This window comes from Sorex fumeus, unplaced genomic scaffold (assembly GCF_029834395.1).
Source record: "Sorex fumeus unplaced genomic scaffold, SorFum_2.1 ptg000070l, whole genome shotgun sequence".
NCBI classification, from domain to species: Eukaryota; Metazoa; Chordata; class Mammalia; order Eulipotyphla; family Soricidae; genus Sorex; species Sorex fumeus.
Genome location: NW_026606127.1, coordinates 13885164 through 13904670, shown reverse-complemented (window position 1 = coordinate 13904670; position 19507 = coordinate 13885164). Strand labels below are relative to the sequence as shown.

The window sequence follows — 19507 nt, the reverse complement described above, 5'->3', positions numbered from 1 at the left end:
CACAGTTGGGTGTGGTGAAGAACAAGAACAAGAGGTCGAGGAGGAGAAGGAGAGAGGAGAACGAGGAGGAAGAGGAGGAGCAGGAGGAGGAGGATGAAGAGGAGGTGGAGGAAATGATGCCATCAGTAATAATGTGGTTGTAGCAGGTGGACATTTGGGGAAGTGCAGGAAGTGCACACAGGATAAATGCTGCCTGATCTCAGTTTTTGGCTCTATGCTGTTCTCATATCAGGGAAATGCTGTGGGAGCAAGGTTCGGAGGAAACAGGAAGCTGCCATTCAGCTGGTATGAAGTTCCCGTATCTTTCTTCACAAGAAAATAGTGGAGGCATGCCAATCAAGGTCAAAAACAAACTCTGACTTTTATCAATACAGTTGTTAGGCATTAGCCAATGCACTGGACACAAGAAAGAAAATGATACACAGCATTTTTAAAAAATTGGAGCTGAAATTAGTTCAGATGACATGCAGGTATGTCTAGGAAACCAAAATAATCCTCTAAAAACCTACCAGCAAAGGTAAGAGTCTTGACATGGGAGCAGATGTAATGTGACTGCGTAAGAATTGTCTGGGCTTCATTTCTGGCAGACCCAATCACCCTACTGCCTCTCGGCTCCTCACTCAGAGGAGGGTCCCTTCCCCCGGGCCTACTGGGATTCTCAGGGTATACACTTGGCTCCTGTTTCATGGCTGAAGCCACTGCAATGCCCAAGCCAATACAAAAGAGCAGGAAGGTGTCACTTTCGTGTGGGCTCAGGGGAGACATGGGGTCACAGAACGCAGGTTCTGTGTGACCAGTGAAAGGACCACAAGAGATAACCCCAGCCAGGAACCCGAGGACTCCATCGCTCTCTTACTGACTTCAAGAAGCCCACCCTGGTGCAGGGTTCCCTGTCGCCTGTGTACACACATCCTGCTGCCCGTGGACAGACCGTGTGGTTCCTGAGTCTAACCTGGTGCCATGCCCTCCGATCCTCTTTCCTTCCTTCTCTTTTCCATTGTTCTTCTGACAGTGCAATTACAACCCAACAAAGTCCCCCACACACGTGTTGGCTGTGGTTCTGTTTTCTGAGGAACTCGTTCCAAGACAGAAACCAAGAGCCTGTCATATACAGACAACAGCCCCATTTACAGTCACAGCCCAATTGAACACAGGTCTGCAGACCAATGTGAAGAAACTGAGGACTTTCCTTGTGCATAGAAAGACTTCACCTTGGGCTACAGAAATGGCTCAAAAGGCTGAGCATATGCTTTGCATGGGGAATGCCAGGGTTTGAATTCTAGCAGTAGAACCCCTACCCTCCCAGCACCCCAGGAAGTTACCTCCGACTCCAGAACCTGAGTCCCCAAAAGCCAAATACAAAATCTTACTCTGTCCTTCTCCCTAAGTCAATTTCAAAATCTAGCAGAGCCCCCCTGCCAGAGAGAAGAGTTGATCCTTTGAGAGTCAAGGCACTGAATGTGGAGCTTGTGTGAAAGAGAAAATATCAAACAGCCAGAACAGGGCTGGGGAGGGTCCAGGGCAGCACACATCTCACATGTATGAAGCCCTGGCTTCCATCCCCAGCACCCTATTACAAAAAAAGAGCCAGGAGGAGCCAGAAAACGGAGCAGAGGTCAGGGAACATGTCTGCATGTGTTCAAACTGGGTTTGATTCCCAGCACCACATGGCTCCCCAAGAATCATTAGGTACATCCTGGGAGGCCCCTGAGCACTGCTGGTGTGGTCCGGATTATCGCTTCTAAATAAAGAGGGTCGCTGCGGGGGACGAGACACAGGACGGGGGGTAGTGCATAGGTATGTGTCCGACCTGGCTTTGGTCCCAGGCAGCATGTGGTCTACCCACATTGCCCGTGTGGCCAGAGTGGCACCACAGGGCACGCAGCACTGCATCTTCAGGCTCTCATGCTAAAGTGCAGGGCTGATATTGGCAGAGAAGTGTCATTGGGGCCCCTGGAACTCCTGAGCACTGCCAGGGAAGCCACTCCAAATCAGGGCAGGCAAAAGCTCTGAAAGAAGAACAGAAGGACATTAGCCACAGGAGGGACCTGGAGCATCTGAGCAAATGGGCAGCCAAGAAGCTGCCAGGGAAAGCACAGAGGCACCGGGGAGCCAGGGTCCAATGACTGCGTATGGTCATTGGCACAGAAATCAAGCTGGAGCCATGTGGGGAGAATAGGCCGCACACATGCCAGGAAAGCTGTGCTAGGCCTGGCCACGATGCTTGGGGCTGGATGCCACCTCACCTAAGTCCAAACAAATGACCTGCAGGAGAAAACACACAGTTCTCCTCAGCCAGAAACTGGTCATAACAGGCAAATGCAGGAAAGTACCCAGTCCAGGAAATCACATCAGAAATGGCTGCGCTCCCTCTGAATGAAAAATCAGCAAACTAAAGTCACCACAACACCACCTCTCCATCACATGGCGAAAGGCCCAATGCTGGCCAATGTGCTCCACCCCCAGGAATGTCAAGTGGACATTAACCACTTATGTGTGAATGTAACAGGGCCCTGGAATGCTCAGTTCCAGCCCTCGAGGGCAACCCTCTATGCCCGCACATGCACACAATACACAGAGACCAGGTGGCAGCTTTGGCTGCGATATCCCAAAAGTGGAAAAAAAACCCAGGTACCCAAAATAGAGAACTGGTGGAATAAATGTGGTGTAACCACACCAAAAAGTCCTGCACAGCTGTCCAAAATGAGGAGGCCAGTAGGTGCAGTGCAGTGAGAGGGCATGCTCCTTGTTGAAATAATTCCAGAGTCAGGGCACTGCCAGCATGCCCTGAGCAATAGGGTGGCACTGCTGTCGGAACACCCACTGTGACAACAAACTGTGGCATCTAGTATGCCACAACCACGTGTGTGCCAACACCATGACTGAAAAGCAGGAAAGCGTCCCAATGAGGGTATGAGTATCCCATCCATGAGGGCAATCTCCAGGTGATCAAAATAGGACTAAACAGCTGGTGGAGGGTTGGGTACTCGATCATTGTATAATTGAAACCCAAGCACAAAAATTTGTAAGTCTACAACTGTACCTCATGGTGTTTCACTAATCAAAATTTAAAAAAGAAAGAAAGTAAACCTATTGAAGAGCCATAAAAAAGGAATAAATTTAATGGTATATCCACTTATGTCCCAACAAAATCCTCTTGGAAACGTTAAAAAAAAATCGGAGTAAAGGGAAAGTGGGGAAGTAATGATCTCTAGTCACTAACATGAAGAAAATTCTAGAACTTCTTTTGGGGTTGGTTTGCTTTAGAGTCATACTTGGCAGTGTTCAGTGTTTACTCCTGCCTCTTGGCTCAGGGGGCACTCCTGGCAGTGCTGGGGGGAGGGTCCATATGGGGAGCCAAGGATCAAACCCAAGTTGTCACATGCAAGACAAGTGCCTTACCCATTGTACTTTCTCTCTGGCCCCAGAACTTGTTTTGGGAACTTTCCAGATATCCTCTTCGACCAACTTTCAATTCTCTAATACATTATTCTTAGCTAGAGTCACCAGGTTACGTGTTCCAGCCCCTACTCCGGACTTATTTATTTTATACGTGGAAGGACACCCATTTCACCCACAGACCCCTCCCAATTCTGGCAGCCACCAAACTGTTATCTGCTTCTATGAATTTGGAATTTTCTGTTTAAATTCCGCATATAAGTGATATTCCAGCATATCTATCTTCCTTTTTCTGACCCAGTGCAGCATCATGCCCTCAAGCCATATTCATGGTGGCACCAATGGCATGCATTCCTTATTCCCAGATGAAGCATATTGGCTACGTACACACAGAAACATCTTTCTGACCCACTCATCCATTGATGGACATTTACATGGTTTCCATAGTTTAGTAAACTCTGTAGTCAGTGGCAAGGGACATGTATTTGAGTTAGTAAAATCTCATTTCCTTTGGATATACTCCCAGAAGGCTTGCTGGATCATACAAAAATTTTTTTTCGCTTTGAGGCAACATCTGGGTCCCTGGGTGTCTATGAGACCACATGGTGCTGGGAATCGAACTCAAGCCTCCTGCATGCAATGTTCTCAGCCCTATGAGCCATTTCTCCAGCTCCAGAATGGCTACATCTAATTTTCTCAGGAATCTCCATATTGTTTTTCATAAGGGCTTCATTAGTTCTTCTTTCCATCAGCATTGTATAGGGTTTCCCTGATCTATATGCCCCCAACACTGGCTGCTTACTGTCTTTTGGATTGTAGTTGATCTGACAGATATGAAGTGGCATCCTAGCACCCTTTGATTTCCTGATGACACTGATTATAAGCCCTATCTCATGTAACCTGTGAGCCGCCTGCAAGCCTCTTGCATGAACAGTCTAAGATGACGCAGAACAGAGCCCTCCTCGATGAAAGGGAGGAAGAAGAGACTATTGATAGATTTCTGTGAACCTATTTATTTATTGGGGGGTCTCACAAGCAGGGCCGAGGGAGTCCTCAGGGCCATTCCTGGCAATACTCAGCTCAGTGAGGCTCGTGTCCCATAGTACTGGGGTCACCAGGACAGCACTATGGTGCTCGGGTGCTATGCAGTTCTGGGAATAAAATCCAGGACATGTGTATGCCAGGCCTGTGCTCAACAGTTTGAGTTAGCTAGCTTCTTGGCTCTTTCCCTGCACTATATAAAGGAATACTGAGAGGACTGAAAGAAAAAGCTAATAAAAAATGATTACTTGGGGTAGGGGGTGGTAAGGGTGAATGAAATTAATGAAATCAGAGAGACTGTGAAATTTCTCAAAGTAATTTAAAATAATTTTTTAAAACTTGTAAATGTGTTACCTAGTCAAGAACAGTTTAAGAACTTAGATTAAATTTTAAGAACTGAAAGGAAGATCGATTAAACCAAATTGCTTCTTATAGACCCTTTTAGAGACTGATGATTCAAGATAATTTTGTGGAAAAAGGAAGACAAACGACTTTTATACATGAAAAGAGGTTCAATCTTACAAAGAAATGCAATAAAAAGCAGTATCATTTATCACCTGGTGACCTGGCAAATAGACAACCTTTGTCAATGCACTATATCTGAGATGGCAGAGGGCTCTGCCTCTGATGTACTCCTGCTAGGAGTGAAAAGTAAGAAAGTCACATCAGCCATTTTCCAGCATAATCACTCCTAGCTACAAAGGCAGCATTATTCACAGAAACAGGACACTTGAAGCAAGCAAATACTGGTGCTAGTATCTTGGTACAGTGAAAAGGATTGCATTGTTATAAGTATTGAAACATGAAATCTTGGAAGAGATGTCAGGCCAAGGCATTGCAACTAATGGGTACACTGGTCTACAGGCTGAAAACTCTGGGGCACCCTTAGGAGGAGGCTGGGCCGAGAATCATTCCAATTCTACAAGTCCTAGAGCTCCTGGAGCACGTGGCTACATATGCAGCCACATAACACCTCCAAATTTCACAGTGCTGACAGCCCAGTAGGAGCACAGAAAATTAGATGGAAAAGTAGCATAGAAGTGAACTAAGCTCAATAAAGAGACACAGGGCTGGAGATATAGCACAGAGGATTAGATGCTTGCCTAGTACACAGCCAGCATCACATATGGTCCTTTGAGCCTCACCAGAAATGTTCTTGAATGCATACCCAAGAATAATCTCTGAGTAGCACCAAGTGTGACCCAAAAAAGAAAATAATGAAGGGCTGGAGCGATAGCACAGAGGGTAGTATGTTTGCCTTGCACGCGGCCAACCTGGGTTCAATTCCCAGCATCCCATACGGTCCCTGGAGCACGGCCAGGAGTAATTCCTGAGTGCAGAGCCAGGAGTAACCCCTGTGCATCACCAAGTGTGACCCTCCCAAAAAATAATGAGACAGTTATACACACGATATTATAGAACTTATTCCCTCGAAAAATATGAGCATAGTATATGCGTAGTATAGCAGTAGATTACTTGCCTTGCATGTATGACCATGTGTGATGCCGTAGGGTCAATCCCTTTTCCCACCTAAATTATATATATATATATATATATATATATATATATATATATACATATATGTGTGTGTTAACATTATACACAAGCACTAGCATACACACTTATACACAAGAGAGACTGTGTGTGAGTGTTAAGGAAGGAAACTGAAAACTACTAGTGCAGCAAGTTATTGTTTGTGCAAAACAGACATATATGCACACAGGCACTGCATCTGTAAGGAAAACCCAGTAGGTTGTCACAGTGCCACAGCTGGAGACACAGTGTGTAGCTGGGAGAAAAGGGAGGGCAGAAAATTTACTTTTCAACTTATCGTTTTATTTTTAATTTCTTATTAAGTCACCGTGAATGACCAACTTATACATGATTAAGGTTCAGAAATATAACGTTTCAATACCAATCCCTTCACCAGCGTCGACTTCCCTCCACCAATGCCCGCCCTCATTTCCCTCCCACCTATCCGCATCTATGAGAGGCACTTTTTTTTTTCTTGTTTGATAACTTTTGACACTGTGGTTTGCAGTCTGTGGCCACCAGGGCTTCATGCAGAACACTTGACTCCCTTTCAGTCCCTTCTCTTCCTCCCAGCTGAACAATTCCCTCCTTCACTATTGTAATATTTGTTCTCTTTTCTGTCCTATCCTCAGTGACGGTAACCTGCTATCACTTTAATAAACCTTGATTTTGAACTGATTCTTTTTAAATATATTTTGTTTGCTTGCGGGGCATACTTTGCAGTGCTCAGGGATCACTACTGGTGACCAAAGATCAAATCTGGGTCAGCCGCAAGGCAAAAAAGCCTTATCTGCTGTACTATCTCTCCGGCCCCCATGAACTGTACATATATTCCTTTAAAATAAAAAAAAAAAACCATTACACCATCTCTGGCACAAGCACTGTAGCACTGTAGCACTGTCCTCCCGTTGTTCATAGATTTGCTCAAGCGAGCCCGGTAATGTCTCCATTGTGAGACTTGTTGTTACTGTGTTTGGCATATCGAATACGCCATGGGGAGCTTGCCAGGCTTTGCCGTGCAGGCAAGATACTCTTGGTAGCTTACCGGGCTCTCCGAGAGGGGCAGAGGAATTGAACCCAGCTCTGCCAGGCTGGCTTCATGCAAGGCAAACGCCCTACCACTGTGCTATCGCTCCAGACCTCTGGCACAAGATTAAGCATTACAGAAGAAGGAATACTTGACAATTTCTGTTGGACCAGTAGACAAATTATATATAAAATAAAGTTGTATTCCTATCCTGAAATCAAGGACAATGGACTAAAGAAATAAAAGTTTTCAAAAATGAAATCAGCCACGGTCAAGGTAGCTGTGTAAATCTGGAACTTCCAACATATCCTCCAAACATAACTCGGAGGCTGAGGTCATCTGACATGCAAAAGCTAAGAACATAAATTAGTATAAAAGAATAAGGAATAAACTCTTCCTCTAACAGAGGAAGAGTTTTTAGAACTCAGAAATGAATGGTTTCTGCTCCTGCAAAGGACACAGAAAGAATGTCCAGTAACAAAAACAAAACAAACTGGGTCCCATACAGAACATTTTTTTTATTTTTTGGGTCACACCCCGTGATGCTCAGGAGTTACTCCTGGCTCTGTGCTCAGGGATTACTCCTGGCGGTGCTTGGGGGACCATATGAGATTCTGGGGATTAAACCCGGGTTGGTCACATGCAAGGCAAACGCTCAACCCGCTATACTATTGCACTGACCCCCCCACCCACAGAATCTTAAGTCACGAAGCACTAGGAAAGACAGGACTCATGGCAGCAAGCCCCCAGATGAATAGAGACTTCCATGGGTGCCCCTCATAAACACACAGGGGCCTTGCTTTCCTTCCACCATAGAGTAAACAGGTGTGCCTACGATCAACAGGTGTGCTTGTCAGTAGGATTCTCCCTTGAGCAGAAGACACTGTTCACTCTAAAAGACTTTCTCATCTTGGAACTAATGGCACTGGGGGTGAATTCTAGGTGGTGGTAGTGCACTGGGCCAGCACTGGTGCTAAATAAATTTGGTTTCCCTTGTTCCTCTGAGAGCATGACTTTGTCCCTTCTCTTTGCTAGGCCATTCCACAACAACACTGACAGACTCTGAGTGGGCTCCAGCCATGCAGAAAGCTCACCTCCCTCTCAGATTGGCAGCTGGATGTTGTCTGGGCCCAGAGCTCTGGAGCAGCTGTTTCTCTTCCTCTAGGGGCATCACCAGTCTAGGATGACTTTTGCCTTGGCCTTTGGAACTACACCTTTGCATTCTCCTGCCCAGAGAACTTCACGCTCACTATTACTCATTCATGTTGGCCCGGGGCTGGAGCGATAGCACAGCAGGCAGGGCGTTTGCCTTGCATGCAGCCAACATAGCTGACCTGAGTTCGATTCCCCCGCCCCTCTCGGAGAGCCCGGCAAGCTACTGAGAGTATCTCATCCGCACGGCAAAGCCTGGCAAGCTACCTGTGCCGTATTCGATATGCCAAAAACAGTAACAACAGGTCTCACAATTTGTTGTGAGACATTACTGGTGCCCGCTCGAGCAAATCAATGAACAACGGGAGGACAGTGTAAGTGCTATAGTGCTATGATAGTGCTCTGTGAGCTGTAGTAACAACAACAGCTCCTGGGAGTAGGACTGACTGACACACAGGGTAAATTCATTACAAAGGACATTCTTCTTTGATGAAATGACCATTTATTTTATTTTTGCTAACTCTAGCTACCTGGCCTACAGGGCAAAGTCCCACACCATAGACGTGGACCCTCAGGTACAAGTATGAGCAGACAATCAGACATCATGAAGTGTCCCACAAGCATGAAGCCAAATCCAAAATGACCTTCCTCAGTTGTGGCAAACAGATTCCTTCTGTCTTTGCACTTTCTGCTTCTCTTTCCAGAACCCTGTTTCTCTAACTCTCTGGGAGGTTGTGAGGGAGGAAGGCAGACTTTAATATATATGCTGGGGATATATCCAGCAAAGAAGGACAAGGTGATATAAAGTAAACAGTTCTGCAAAACTGAAAATATGAAGCCAATTGATGGGCTAAAGCACAAAATCTTTTCAATATGCGAGTAAGTTCTTCCAGAGCTGAAAGCTGGACCAGACATAATCTTTCAGAACACCGAGCCAAAGCAGTCAAGGCCAGGAGGAGCAAAAAGTGGTTCTGGAGCTGGGAGGGAATCCACTTCCTCATTGTTTCTCAACCCCAAGACACCTCTCCACCCTTTCCCAGGATGGAGTCTTCTGGTACGAAGACTTGATCCCCTGCATTTGTCAGCCTCTCTGGCAGTCTGAAAGACGGCAGATGACCAAAGAGGAAAAAAGAGAGGGCCATACATCCGTCAGATTGCTCCAGTGGCAGAAGAGAGCACTAGCTTCTCACACCAGCTGCATCTCAGGTCCTGATCCCAATAATGGCATGAATATGACATCTGCGCCATCAGGAGTCACAGTCCTTGGGGTATACTTGCAGGAAACTACCCTCTGTGCTCCTGGATTTGGCCTAAAGCCTGTGTTCCTGTGACGGTGGCCGTTTTCTGCAGTTCCTCCATTGGGATGCTCTTGAACAACACTATCAACAACTACCAACACTATTGGTCTAAGTGACACTCATAGAACATGCCCCCACAATAACTGTGTCCAAATACTTAATGAGCTAATGCTACGCCATGAGTACATGTATGTCAATATGCCATCTCAAAAAAAGAAAAAATGGAAAAGTAGTATTTGCAACATGCACAAATCTAAGGCTGTTTGTTAAGCCAAGGAAGGCTAACTGTTATACTGAACAAAGGTAATGAGGTGACGTGGGCGCCTTTCCCAGAGACTCCGGATCTGGTGCCAGCTATGACACTTGAAGTTTACTTCTAAGGCTTAGAGTCAATGGTGGCTACATTTAACAAGGTTCTGATAGCATATTCTCCTTGTCTTTCCAACTAAAGGAAAATGCAAAGGTATAGGGACGCAGGCAGATGATACTGTGGACTGAGGGCCAGGCAGATAGTAAGGCGGGGAGGGCACTTGCCTTGCATGTGGCCAACCTTGGTTTGATCCCAGACATCCCATACGGTCCCCTGAGCAACACCAGGGGTGATTCTGGGGTAATCACAGAGTCAGGAGTAAGACCTGAATACTGCTGGGTGTGGCCCAACAACAAGAAAAACAACAAAAATGCCATGGACATCCGAGGTGTGACATCTTTCCCCATTTATTTTCACTCTATTTCCTGAAGGAGCTTTTGGGGAGGTCAGTCAAAAAAATTAAGTTTTCACTTAATTCCACATTGGAGTGGGCTCAGTGAAAACGTTTTTCAAAAATCATGCAGAATAAACATTCTCAGACTAATGGAACCAAGAGAACTTATTGGCAGCTGATATAAATCACATAAAATATTCAAAGAAGCTTTTCTTTTATGAATATGACATCAAAAATAAACTTGAACCTACAGAAATAAGTGAAGAGTGCTAGAAGCAGAGCAAAGGGACATATACTTGGTATCTTGCCTCTTTGCTTGCTTGAAAAGATAATGAATCTAAAGCGACATTAGTAACGCTGGGGCATGTGCCTCTAGACTGAGTAGGATCATATGCAGCACATGTGGTAGACATGATGACAACAGTACAAAACCAGAAGATACTGGCAATACACTCCAATGTCCTCACACTACTAGTGACGGGGGATGAGATGGTTTGATGGAATGTTCCCAGTAACTAAAGGGTTCTATTTTACACTCCAAGGCAACTACCAAACACTATTAAAGTTATGAGCAATAACTTAGTAGTGGGGATAATATGGAATATTAAAAAACTATTAGGACCAGTGAGAGAGCTTAAATGTAGAGCACATGTTGCGCATATATGAGACCCTGGGACTCAACTCCAGCACCCAAAATTAAAAGGCTCCATCTGAACCTACAAAAAGGCAGAATAGAGGACAAAAGAAACAAAGAATAGATAAAACAAGCCTCTATCAAAATGGCAGATTATGACACAAATCTTTTAATACACTTTATATGGCTAAAATAAACACCAACTAAAACAGTGCTGGGATTGCTTGAGACAAGAACCAACTATATGCCATAAATGAGAAACTCAGATTGGCACACACAAACAGGTTTGAAACAATATATATATATATATATATATATATCATATAAACACTTGTCAAAAGGGATCTGTGATAATAATATTGATAAAAAAGGTAAGATTCATAAAAATGAAATAGAGGACTGGAGAGATTGTACAGTGGGTAAGACGCTTGCCTTGCACGTGGACAACCTGGGTTCGATCCCTGACACCCCATATGGTCTCCTGAGCACCACCAGGAGTGATTCCTTAGTGGAGAGCCAGGAGTAACCCCTGAGCATTAACAGGTATGGTCTAAAAACCAAATGAACAAATAAATAATGTGTAATAGCATTAGAGATAGAAATATTAAATAACAAAAGGGGGGTCATTCTCCAAGAAAATATAATTCTAAATGTGTTCAACTAACAACAGCACACCAAAATGCATAAAACAAAAATCCAATAAAACTGGAAGGAGAAATGCACAAATCCATAATTACAAATGGAAAATTTCACTCTCCTGTCTCCTAGTAAAATAAAGCAGAACACTATCAACAACCTGACCGAAATAGCATTTTGGAGTACTCCACCCAACAGGATAAGAATCAAATATTTTTCAAGTACATGTGTAATTTCACCAAATAAAACTATACTGGGGGATGTAATATAAATATTAAAACTCTAAAGAACAGAATTCATGAGTCATGAAGAATTTGTTTTCAGACTGTTAAATGGAATTTAACAGGAAGATATCCCCAGCAATTGGAAATTTTAAAAAATTCTAAACAATCCTTGCATTGAAGAAGGAATCTCAGGGAAGCATTAAAGAATATTGGTGGGGGGGACTGGTTTTATTTTTCCAGTTGGCATGCAGTGGGCCAATACCTAGCTCTGAGCTCAGCGATCACTCCCGGCAGTGTTCAGGGGCCCACACAGTACTGAGAATCAAAGTGGGGTTGGCAGCATGCAAGGCAAGCACATAAACTTCTGTATTATCTCCTTAGGGCTAAGAAATATTTGGAGAGCTGAGATGTGACTCAGCAGTATAGCACATGCCCTGCATGGGTGAGACCTAAGGTTCGATGCCTGCTGCTGCCGCTGCTACTACTACTAGTACTACTACTACTAATAATAATATAAAATAAGAAAATCAACTTTAAAACAGATCAAATGTTGAGGGCTGTACCTAAAGCAATTACTACTGCTACTACTGTAGCACTGCACTTCACTGTCCTCTCATTGTTCATCGATTTGCTCAAGCGGACACCAGTAACGTCTCACAACAAATTGTAAGATTTGTTAATGGCTACTACTACTACTACTAATAATAATAATAATATGGAATTTTTCATTTCATTTTTCATCATCCAGTTATTCGTCGATTGCCTCGAGCAGGCCCCAGTAACGTCTCTTTCATCCTAGCCCTGAGATTATATTCAAGGCTCCTTAGGAGAATGAGACCCATCATTGTTACTGGTATTTGGCATATTGGGTACGCCCCGGGGAGTTTGCCAGACTCTGCCCTGTGGGCAGGCTACATTCGATAGCCTGCAAGTTTGTCCAAAGTAGGAATGAGATAATAAGATGTCACAAAAGATGTTTTGATAAGATGTTGCGCGGCCGCATTTGCGGCCGCGCGGTTCCAGGAGCTGAATTTTATAGTCTCTGAGTCTTGGCCGTTGATGGGATTACTCAGCGCCAGGGGGCCAGGTGGTGGGTGTGACCCCCGCCTACTGGAATTTGGAATATGGAATAAGAAAATCAATTTAAAAAACAGATCAAATGTTGAGGGCTGTACCTAAAGCAATTCTTAGAGGAAACCTGACTGCATTCAACGTTCATATTTAAAAATAAGGGGCCAGAGATATGTGGCCCAACAGAAAAGCACTTGCCTGGCATGTGTTGAGTCCCAGAATTAACCCCACCAAAACAAAAACAGAGAAAAAGAAACAGCAAAGATTAAAAGTAGCCATTTTTGTTTATGACTTAAGAAACTAAATAAAGAGAAGAGAGAGAAGGAGAGAGAGGGAGAGAGAGAGCTCTAGTGTCTAAGTAAATGTTTTGCATGCAGAAGACCTGAGTTTAATCCCCAGGAATACATGGTCCCTTGAGCACTGCTCTGAGCAACTCCTGAAGACAGAGCTGGGAATAGCTCCTGAGCACTGCCAGGTATGTCCCACCGAAAGAAGGAGAAAAAACATAGAAACTGAAGGGAAAAAAGAAAATTAGAAAAAAACTAAGCCAAAGCAATCAGTGTAAAAGATACAGTAACAAGGACAAGTCAGTAAGATTGAAAACAGAAAAAGAATAAAATACATAAAAAAGGAGACATGACCATAAATTTCTACAGGCATTAAAAGCATAGTATGGGAATACAATGAGCAACTTTATGGCTATGAATTTAAGGGACATGAAATGAAGATCCTTGAAAAATCCAACCTACCAAAGCTCATTTAAGAAAATATAAGGGGCTGGAGCCATAGCACAGCGGGTAGGGCATTTGCCTTGCACGCAGCCGACCTAGGTTCGATTCCCAGCATCCCATATGGTCTCCTGAGCACCACCAGGAGTAATTCCCGAGTACAGAGCCAGGAGTAACCCCTGTGCATTGCCAGGTGTGACCCAAAAAAACAAAACAAAACACACACAAACACAAAGATAATATAAATAATCCCATGGCTTTTAGAGAAATGAAATTTGTAGTTAATAAATAGTCCCCAAATAAAAAGATCAGGTTCAAATGATTGAATGGTGAAATTTTACCAAATATTTAAGGCCAAGAAACACCATATGTACATGACATCATTCAGAAAATAGAAGAGGAGGGAATAGTTTCCAATTCATTCCATGAGAACAATATTACACTGAAAGAAAAATCAGATAATGAGAGTATAATAATGGAAAACTACAGACCATTATTCCTCATGAACAGAGATACAAATATGCTCTGCAAAATATCACAAAATCAAATCCAACAACATATAAAAAGGATAATTTCTCAGAATCAAGTGATTTTTACCACAGAAATTCAATACTAGATCATGCAAAAAACCCTAGCATCAGAATAATTCACCTTAATAACAGACAACAAAATTAAAAGCATAATCTCTTTAGGTATGCAAGGCATGTATTTAACAATATGTAATCCATGATAAAAAGTCTGAGTAGGAGCGGAGTTTTAGTACAGAAAGCAGGGCAGTTGCCTTGCATGCAGCCAACCCTGATTCAATCCCCAGCACCCCATATGGTCCTCCGAAGCCCACCAGGAGTTCTTGAACACAGAGCCAAGAGTAGGCCTTGACCACCGCTGGGTATGTCCCAAACACAAAGTTCGAGCGAACTAGCAATAAAGGGAACTTCCTTGACTAGACAAAAGGCGCCTATAAAGTCTCTGGTTGACCTACATTAACAGTGACGGACTGAATGATTCCCACATGGGCCCAAGGCTACCAAAAAGGGAAAAGATTATTTTTTCTGCAATGCTGATGGTGCTTAGGCATCTGACTACAAATAAGGCTACTAGAACTAATAGGTAAGGTCGCAGCATAAAAGGTCAACATGCAAAATTAATAGAAACTATGTTTACAACTGATATAAAGAGGTGAAAGTTGTAGAATTCCCGAAACAAATCTGAAAAACATTTTTATCAAAGGCTAAAACTACCGGCCTTTCCTTTCAAAATTATTATAAGGCTATTGCCATTAAAAAAAGTAAGGCATCAGCATAAAGATGAAAGATTATATGTAATAGGCTAGAGAATGCAGAAATAGGCCTACAGAAGTACAATCAATCATTTGAAGTTGCAACATAATTTAGTAAAGACGGTCCTTCCAATAAATGATACTGGGGACAACTGATATCAGTTTGCAAGTAAACGAAACATAACTTTCAAACTTACGTCTTTGTGCTAAAAGGTGGTAGTGTTCTGTATAAAACGTGATTAGCAACAGTATTATAAACCACAGCGCAAAAGCTTCTAAAATAGAGATAGTCTCACGGAAGCAGGCTGGTGGTGGGTGGGAGACAATGTGGGCGGTGGGACTGGTGGAGGGAAGTGGACACTGGTGAAGGGCAGGTTTTGAAACATTTTATGCCTGAAAACCTAATCATGAAGAACTTTGCAATTTCACAGTGATTAAACAAAAAGTAGTTTTGGAAAAAAATAAAATAAAGTTTAAGATTTTTAAAAAGTTATACTTTTGGGCCAGCGACCTAGTTCAAAAGGATAAGAGCATGCTTTGCAAGCAGGAAGTTTAGTTCAATCACTGGCATCACATTACCCACCGGAACACCGCTAAGAGGACCCCAAATCACTAAGCTGGGAGTAACCGCTGAGCACTGCTCAATGTTGTTCAAAAATAAACCCCCAAGCCCTCACACATTTTGCAAAATTTAGCTCAAATTGATTGTTGATATGATACAATGATCAACTTGAGTTAAGTTTATATTTGTATCAATATATCAATGACATATATCAAAGATAAAATATAAAGTTCCAAAACTTTTACGAAAAAATAGAGAAAATAGGATGTAGGGCTAGGTGAAGAGTTCTTAGGTTTGACCCTCAAAATTAGACTTATTCAGGCCTGGAGAGAGTGCAGTGGGTAGGGCACTTGCCCTGCATAAGATCGAGCAGGGTTTGATCCCAGCACCCCAGATGGTCCCCTGAGCCTACCAGGAGTGATACCTGAGAGCAGAGCCAGCAGGAGTAAACCTTGAGCGGCGCTTGGGTATGGGCCAAAAACAGAAACAGAAAGATTAGACTTAATCAAACTGTTAAATATTTGTTCTACAGGAGATAGTGTAAACAGAATGAAGAGACAAATCAGAGACTAGCAGAAAATATTTGCAAATAATATATCCACCAAGAGATAAAAAAAGTACCTGATACTTTTCTGGAATTTTATCATCTTTGTTATTGGGGCATTATTTAAAATTGGGAAAATTTTTAAAAAGGCAAATGTTCATCAACAGAGAAATAATTCAGTTACATCAAATCATTAGGTTATGGTTTTAAAAGATTGATGCAAAGCCATCCATATTAACTGGGGAAAACATCCAGGATTATCGCTGAAAAAACAAAATCGCAGGACAATTTGTATAGTATGATCTCATTGTGCAAAAAAGAAAATTATATATTTTGTAGAAATAGTTCTAGCATGATACTCACCAAACTGCTAACAGTTGTTATCCCTAGGGAGGGGGGGAGGATGGAGGGGGGCCCAGGAAGAAGAGGAGAAAGTGAAAGAGTTCCTTCGATTTAATCTAACTTATTCGTATATTGCTCGAAGGTTTACAAGAACGCAATCTTAAATTATTTGTGGCACACAGAGGGGAAAAAACGACACAAAGGGGTCAAGTATATAAAAGAGCAGTGAATTTAAAAAGCACTCCTGGTTGGTTGCTTCAGGGTGTGAGGAGGATGAGGCACAAGATCGCCTCGGTCTGAAAGCTGTGCCTCAAAGCACGCTCGCTTTCGTTCGGAACGAACAGCAACGGGCGGGCAGCGCCGAGAGCAACGCTCTGGTCCCGTTGGCGTCGCCGGCTCGCTGTGCTACTGCTGTATTCTGAATGTGCGACTCTGGGCTCCTCGAGCCCAGCGGTCACTTGTGTCTGCTCTGTCTGTCCAGCCCGGGCCCCGCGCCAGCTTCGGAGTGGGCGTTCAATGGATGGGAGAGGACGGCGGCTACTGCAGACCGGGTCTGCGTTCACGTTGGCTGGCAACCGGGCGCTGCCCACGCCCTCGCCCAGCTGACACGCGCTCGCCATCTAGCGGCCACGAGGGTCGCGCAGCTCCGGGAGAGCGGAGGGCGCGCACTTGCCTTTGCGGGGACCCGTGAGGGGCCGCCCCGCGAGAGGGGAGCACTGATCCGCCAAGGCCGTCGCGGGAAAAAGCTCCCAGTCGGGGCTGAGGTTCGGAAGCGATGTGTCGGTCAGAGCAGCTGTCGGGGCTCTCGTCCCCAGCCTCCTTCCTGCACGCCAGAAGCCTTGCAGAGCCCACGCCTGCACGGCAGCCCCGCGGAACGCTGGCGCTCCGTGACGCCCTGCACGCTCACGGTTTCCCCACCGGGAGACGCACTCACACGCGTCCCCGTGCCCACGCCTCGGGACTGCACGGCCTCCCGCCCACCTGAGCCTTTGAGCTTCCCCACGTTTCCGAATCATCTGCCCCTGGAAAATGAGTGCCACTCGTCAAAGGTGCCCAGGTCGCCAGAGGGACACAGTCCTCGAGTGGGCCCACAGGCGGTAGAGCGGGCCGGGGAGCGTCCCACTTCCAGAACCCCGCCCGCGGTCTAGTGCGTGCCGTGGGCGTCCGGGCAACCACCGCCGCTTTTGGAGCCGGCGCTGGGCATGAAGCGGGCAAGGTCCCGTTCAGAGAGCCCCCACGTTCACACGCAGCGACCGGTCAGTCCTCTACAGAGGCATAAGCCCCGCCAAGATCTCCCAAGGACTCCCGAGAGACGCTGCGCTGGCCGGGGGCCCTGCAGCAAGGGTCCCAGCAACTGTGGCCATTCACAAGCGGTTTCCCGGCCGCCGCGTGCAGGCGTCCACGGGACATCGGCCTTCCCGCGGTCGCCCCCCGCCCGCACGTGCGCGACGAACCGCACGGGGGCCACTCGGTGCATCCGGGGTCTCGAGCCGGGTGCACGCTAGCCGCGGGGTGCTGGCCCCGGCCGGCACGATCACGGCCAAGTTCGCTCCCACCGCAGGCGCTCCGAGGGGGCCGCGGCATTCGGGAGGACCGAGGGCCGCCAAGCGCCAAACCGGGTGTCTCTGCAGCCTGCGGAGGGCACGACGGCCAGGCCGCCGAAGGCGAGCGGACGAGCGGGACGGGCACGCGGCGTCCCGCTGCGCACGGCGGACCGACACCGCCCGCGGGTCCCCGAGACGGGCTCCCGCGCAGAAGGCTCCCGCCCCGCCGGCGCCCGGCCCCGACGTGCGCCCGCGCCCCGCGCCCCGCGCCCCGCGCCCCGCGCACTCACGTAGCGCTGCAGCTTCCGCTCGGGGGGCGACTTGACGAGCCAGCCCGTGCACACGGCGTCGCCCGCGCTCATCGTGGCCGCCGCTTCCTCCAGCTGCTCGGCCGGCCGCCCGCCGCGGGAGGAAGTCGGCCGGGGATGCCTGTGGGGCGGGTCCAGCGCCGCCCGCCCAGCGCCGCCCCGCGACCCCCGCCTCCAGCCACCGCCCCCGGTCCGGAGCCCGCCGCGCCGCCCGCGGCCGCCCCTTCGAGCGAGCGAGCGAGCGAGCGTGCCGAGCTGCGGCGGGAGGGAGCGGCAGAGCGCCAGAGCCCGGGCCGCGCCCCGCCGAGCAGCTCGAGCCGCACCTGTGGCGTCGGAACCCGCGAGCGCCCCCCAGGCTCCGCCCCGCCCCGCGGTCGCCGCTGTGGCTCGCGCACGTGCACGGCGTTGCTCGGGCGCCGCCGACGCCGCCACTCGCGCCCTCGGGCACCGCGGCCCAGGGCTGCTGGCGGCTGCGAAGTTGGGGTGCCGGGCCCCGCTGCCCCCCTCCCCGACACACACGTTGTCTCTGGCCGGGCACCCCCCCCCCCCCCAATCATCCTATTATCTCGCTGGTGCAGGCGACTCCAAGAGAAACAGGATGCGTGTCACAGAAGGAGGAAATAAGCAGGGCGCCTGTCCTGAGAGCCCACTCTAGCCAGTGCCACCCGCCACCCGGAACACACTTGGCCAATCGACGGGGCGCCTGCGACGCTAATGCGGGTGCCGTGAGTGACAGCTGCCTGTCCCCTCCGTTGTTGTGCAGCCTGTCCGGGAAGGGATGGGCTCTTCTCGAGTAGGGTCCTGTGCTCACAAGCCAGACCGCTTCCATGAGGAGTAGGACAGAGTTCAGACATGGGCAGCAAAGCCCCGCTCTGTCCATGGTCATGGACTGTGGGCAGCCACAGTCCTATCACCGCATCCCTGTGATGAGCCAAAAATCCAGGTTTGGATAGAGACTGTGACTGCCCCGCCTTTGCTTAGGAGGAGGAGGAAGAGGAGAAGGAGGAGCAGGAGGAGGAGGAGGAGGTAGTGGGTGCACTATGCTTCCAGTCCGGGGTTCAGCCGCCATCATGTTACAAGATACACGTTTGTTCTCTGCGTCGTTTCTTCTGTAGTGCCTGTGCTCTCCCCGGCCAACAGTCCCGCTCACCTCTTCTCAAGTACCTCCGGGAGAACCCATAGGTGGGGGCTGCTGGCCAGAGGGGCTGCCTGCCACTCCAGAGTCAGACATTTCTGACCCAGGGCAGAGGCCAACAAGCGTGATTCCAAGCATGGTGGCCAGAATCACAGCAGATGTGTGTGCCCACGACAGAAACAACTAAAATGGGGTGGGCTGGGGTAGGCAGCTCAAGGGCTAGAGCTTGGGCCTAATATTAGGAGGCCCTGACTTCCAGCTCCAGCAGTGCAGGGTGAGGTCCCTATGCTTTAGAAAGGAGCAACGGAAGGGACCAAATGAGAGAAAACAGGAAGAGACTGCGGGC

At 47.2% G+C, this 19507-nt stretch overlaps 1 protein-coding gene across 3 annotated transcripts in view; it reads right to left on the bottom strand.

Moving 5' to 3' along the window:
- GAB3 (GRB2 associated binding protein 3) overlaps positions 1-18080 on the bottom strand; it is a 74563-nt gene extending 56483 nt beyond the window's left edge. For all 3 annotated transcript variants that reach the window (XM_056128846.1, XM_056128848.1, XM_056128847.1), the window contains exon 1: positions 18009-18080. In XM_056128846.1, coding sequence (XP_055984821.1) covers positions 18009-18080 — 72 coding nt within the window. The remainder of the gene's footprint in view (positions 1-18008) is intronic.
- Positions 18081-19507: the final 1427 nt, after the last annotated feature.